General features: G+C 38.4%; 1 protein-coding gene across 1 annotated transcript; it reads left to right on the top strand.

Annotated features, from left to right (window-relative positions):
- Positions 1 to 216: 216 nt before the first annotated feature.
- LOC134185440 (4-hydroxyphenylpyruvate dioxygenase-like protein) lies at positions 217 to 4,644 on the top strand. The gene is made up of 2 exons (XM_062653230.1): positions 217 to 1,014; positions 4,155 to 4,644. The coding sequence occupies exons 1-2, from the start codon at positions 217 to 219 to the stop codon at positions 4,428 to 4,430; spliced, it is 1,074 nt and encodes a 357-aa protein (XP_062509214.1). The 3' UTR covers positions 4,431 to 4,644.
- The last annotated feature ends 597 nt before the right edge of the window (positions 4,645 to 5,241 follow it).

Below are 5,241 nucleotides of genomic sequence, written 5' to 3'. Positions count from 1 at the left end.
CAATCCGTTTGACGAACTAAAGGTAGTTTAACTAATCTCCGTGCGTGGCAGCTGCTCAACTATTAGTAAAGAATCATACATATTTTCAGCGTTATTCGACAGAGGACATTTGAATTTCGCGCGATAGCTGAGGCGGTGTCAGATTGGCCACGCATGCGTGGGTGCACTGTACAACGCAATAACCACGTGATAAATAACAACAAGAGAACTTCCCGGATGCGGCTATATCGTTTGCGATTTTTGTGTGGTGATGCTAGGCGCCGTAGCTTAGAGATTGGATTAAAATTTGGCCTTCAAGTTACTAGTATAGGAAATGGACACGACTTCTTGGCAGTTGAAGGCCGGATTGTCTTCATATTCACGCAAGTGGATGGTTTGTCACATGACACGCTTGCTGAAATAATATTTCACGAAGGAGCTTTGAAATCTTTTATTTCAAAAATCGAAATGAATGGTATTGCCGTGTGTCGAACCAGTGGTGATGGAAGAGAGAGTGTAACTATTAGTTGTCCAGTTGGAAATTTACAGTTTACGTTTACTCAGTGCAGTGACCACTGTTGTCAGTGTCTGAAATCGCCAGTTTCTGAGAAATACATCCAAGTCGACCATATTACCGTAGCTGTAGATCCCGGAACCTCTACATCGGTTTTGGAATGGTTTGAAAAGTGTTTGAATTTCAAACGATTTCGAATTAATTCAGTGGAAACGGATGAAGGTCTTTCAATGTTTACTGCAGATACGGGACTTAACCTACTGGCTTTACAATATCGGCATTGCAGTGAGGTTGGGCTTCAGTGTCCCCTAACAAGTGAGGACAGTTGTGATGTCAAATTTGTGATTGCTGAACCTCTGTCAGGAAGCGGACCAAACCAAGTGGCCACTTTTTTGCAGCAACATAGAGGACCAGGAGTACAGCACATTGGGCTTCTCACGACAAACATATTTAAAGCTATGGATCAGTTGAGGACAACAGGAGTGGATTTCATACAACCTCCTACAGAGTACTATGAACTGGTATGTATTTTAGACTAAGTAAAACTAATTTTATGTGAATGCATGAAACCTCGTGGTTTTCTTTCTATGACAAGGTTTCCTTACTTGGTGGGTCAAGATTGTATGATACTACTTGCTGAAAATGTTCAGACCAATGTATACTATTATAGTGCACTTATCATACATTACCGGCATGAGAGTTTAGCTCGATCTTGTGTACATACTAATGAACAAGAAAGGTTTTTGGTAGTTGCTTGTATCATGCTTGCCTACTATTTCATAAATCATGTTATTTCATGCACAAAGACAACTTTATCTGCATTGGACTAGATGTTCCACATAGTTAGGACATCACCTTGCTTTGCTTGGTTTCTCATAATCAAAGAGATATATCTTTCAAGTGCGTTTGCTCACATCAGATATAAGTTGCTATTGGTCTTTTACAGTCTCTGAACACTTAGAGCTCACGTTAGGTATCTTATTGTATTGACTAGAAAGTTGGTACAGTACTAGCAGAATGTAGCTGTCATATACATTGTTCTACCATGGTCACGTGATGTGCAACAAGCAGGCATGCAATAAGTTGCTTCCGGTTAATATTGCACTCTCAGTTATATATACATGTCACGTGACCACAGTATAAATTACTTATCTATGATTAAAAAACGTGCTACTGTATATGGCTTTTACCAACACTCAGAGAAGGGTTAACTAGAATCCAAGGCTTTGCCTCGGGTAATAACCCCACCCCTCATGCTGGTTTAAGCCAAATGGCACGCTAATCATACGATAACCTATATTTACTGTGTGGTATTTTGTCATTTAAACTGGAGTGACTCCATGTAGCTTACTATGCTCATTAGAATGGCTAACTTTACCACACTGGTCACGGCTCAGATCTTGTTGCAGATTCTGGTAATTGAGGCAAGATAACCAAATATGGTTGTGTCACTAAGCATTCAGCTGGCATTTATAGACTAAAATCTTCATAAACAGATAAGCCATTTTTCAGTAACTATACTGTATTACTTATTTAGTTATTCATACCATAGAGTGGAAGTATGTGGGACTGAGGTGTTAGCTGAATTGTGTCCTTCTAAGTGTTGCAGCCTTGGTAGTTGGCATGTCTCTGTTAGACCTGCCGTGCACTGACCTGGGAAGATGGAGCACACACACACACACACATGGCAATCTTACTTTACATGCACTAACTGAGTTGCATATATCGATTACTGTTTATTGATATTGTTTTTGAGATACCAAAATTCTAATGGTGTGAAATTGTTAGAGGCACTTGCTCATTGCATAACATATGAAAATTTGTGTAGGATTTAGTAATCAGCTTGCTGCATTGATTGACGTGTAGCCTATTTACCTGTACTCTGCAAGTAAATCGCATGTTTAAATGGTGTCCCGAATGTTGATTAGGTGATCTCGTCTTAAGCTTTGCTCTTGCCACTGAGTTAGTCTTGTTATTTAATTGAGGTTTTCACTTTTGCATGTCAGACATTGTTTTTCCAGAGAAAGTGTGTATGTAGCTTTCACCTTTGAAGGAGTTTTGAATTTACTCATGTTTGTAGTGAGTGAATTAACAGACGGTAGTGTAGCCTCTTGGTTGTATATAGGTAGGATTAGTCCAGGCAGGGCTGTGTATGATACATTAATAATATTATTGTAATTACTTCCTAGGTGTGCACAGTATGTACAGTGATTTTCAGCAATGTTATTGCACTTTGTGTTTATCTTGTGATGACACCTATCTCATGATAGACGTCGGTTTTGCATGGCTTTTAGACCGATGAGTTCTGGACATCTAGTGTTGTATAAAGATGATGCATGGGGTGGAGCCCCACCAGGTTCTACAAGTTTATGGTTGCAGTTTACATATAAATGGCACTGGCATGAGAAACACATTTGCATTTTTTAGAGGACAAGGCTAGTAAGCAGCCATTGCGTTAGGATACTCTGTGCTTTTAAGGTTTATTTCCTGGCAATGGATGTACTCTGTAACTCAGTTAACTGTATGTCAAAATGTTGTCAGCGACTGTACAGTGTAACACATTGCATTACTACAGATGTGTATGCAACAGTGATTGTGGAGAACGATGAAAGCTAGTAGGAAAACCAGGATTGAAATAATTGCGATTACTGACCCTAAAAGTAACGTATATGCCAAGTTGATTATTGAACACGTTTTTAGTGAGCACTTGCAGTTAGTCACGTGTTTGCTGTTGTTGGCATTGTGGTCATTGTTGTTGTGTTGCTGTGGCCTTGCTGCTGCTGCTGCTGATAGCCATCTTATACTAAGCTATGCTATGCTTTGTACACTGTGCTACAAATAGCAAGTTTTATGAGGTTTATGTAAACAAATGGAGACTGTTTTAATAGCAGAAATGTTACTTGTTAGCTAACGATTAGTGCAAGCAGCAAGCAATTAGTCCACCGTCACTTTCTCGTACAATGAGTTGTGTCTGTAAATTGCAGTGAGAGATATTGATTTGTACTTTGAGAGTTGTGCGATGGTAAGGAAATGCAAGCAACAATAGGTCTTAGTAGCATTACATACAGTCTTGGGTATACTTGAGACATCACTTTTAGTTAAGCAGTTTATCTATGTGTTTGAACAGTAGTAGAGTTTTAAGACGTTGAATTAAGTGACAGTGTGTCTTGCTTTCATGGCTTTGTGTTTTTTTCAAATCATTTTATTCTCTTGTGACTAGGTCACTGGTGTCTTCTAAAGTTTTCTTTTTATTCATAGTTATTAATTGTCAGTAAAACTGTTGCATTTCTGTTCTTTGCCGGAATAACTACAATGTTTTCGATTCTTTAGATTTCAGTACACCTTGGTTATGTTTTCTGCGACAATTTGTTTGATAGTTTACTGTTTAGTTTAGAAAGACTACCAAAACAAGATTTTGGAAGCAAATGAGAACTCTTTACTATTAGTTTTATAATGGATTATACTGGGCAATTTGTCAGTTAACTTTAATTTGTTTTTAAAATTCATTCAATTTACATTTAATTTTTGACAAGGACAAGATTGCATAACTGCAACGGGTGGTATTTTAAGGCTAGAAATTGCTCATGAGATAGCAGGAAGGATTTTATGAAATATTATACATTGCTAATGTTGCTATGGTAATTGTGGGGCATGTTTTCAGGTTAGCAAATTACAAGACATTGAATCTGTTGGAGAAAGCGTAAGAGGTCTTCAAACTCGCGGTATTCTCCTAGATACGGGAGCAGATGCTGAAAAGAACTCATCGAATCAAAGGCGCTACTTGATGCAGTCATTTACCAAACCTCTATTTGATCAAGATACTTTCTTCATAGAAATCATCCAACGTTGTGGAGCCACTGGGTTTGGAACAGGCAACATTAAAGCCTTGTGGGAAGCGCTTGCACTACACATGGAGCGAATAAGTACTGCAGTTTGAAACAAAATCTCTGATTAAGCTGTAAACATTAAGTTTGAACTGGCATATATGTATCTGATAGTTAAATCAACGTGCAATTCACAGAACATTTGATCTTATGAGCAGTTCAATGACATTGGTATTTCTCTACCAGGCTGTTCATAGTTTATACACATCTAGGTTTACCGAAGTGACCATTGCTTGCTGAAATACTGGATATTAGCACTGCACACATTTATGAGAGCGTAGGTAGTCTAGGAAAGCTTTGAATAGAGCATTGTAGTACTGTAACAAGCCTGAGCGACTTCTCAGGCATCAAATAGATAGAAGTAAGCGACATCACGTTCAAGGTACTATAGAGCAGAATCCCACAACTCCTTGGCTATATTGATTTTCTGTATTTTATTTGTATTTCTAATTTGCCGTGGTTAGTCAGCCAATCTGTCAGTAGTATGTAGAGTGGGACTTCTGCATGGCGCATTTCCTACAGTGCAAGTGTAGCTCTTTGTCTAGAAAAATGGCATGCACGCCCTATAAAGTCCAAAAGCCCGCACCAAGGATGTCGGAGCCTTACAGCAGTTTGATACTTGTTGGTTAATAGCAGTGACGAAAAGTATGAACATTATATATATATATATATATATATATATATATATATATATATATAGTTTTTCTGGATCGATGCAATAAACCTTCTTTTCACTACAAGTTGCGACAATGGAGACGAAAAAGCTCTGGTGGCTACACAGATTATCAGTAAAGTAGTTGACATATCAAGCACCCAAATACGGGACATTGTAACACAACAAGATGCAGATAATCCGGGTCTTGT

Source organism: Corticium candelabrum, chromosome 1, assembly GCF_963422355.1.
Source record: "Corticium candelabrum chromosome 1, ooCorCand1.1, whole genome shotgun sequence".
In the NCBI taxonomy this organism is placed as follows: domain Eukaryota; kingdom Metazoa; phylum Porifera; class Homoscleromorpha; order Homosclerophorida; family Plakinidae; genus Corticium; species Corticium candelabrum.
This window is presented reverse-complemented; position numbering and strand designations above follow the sequence as displayed.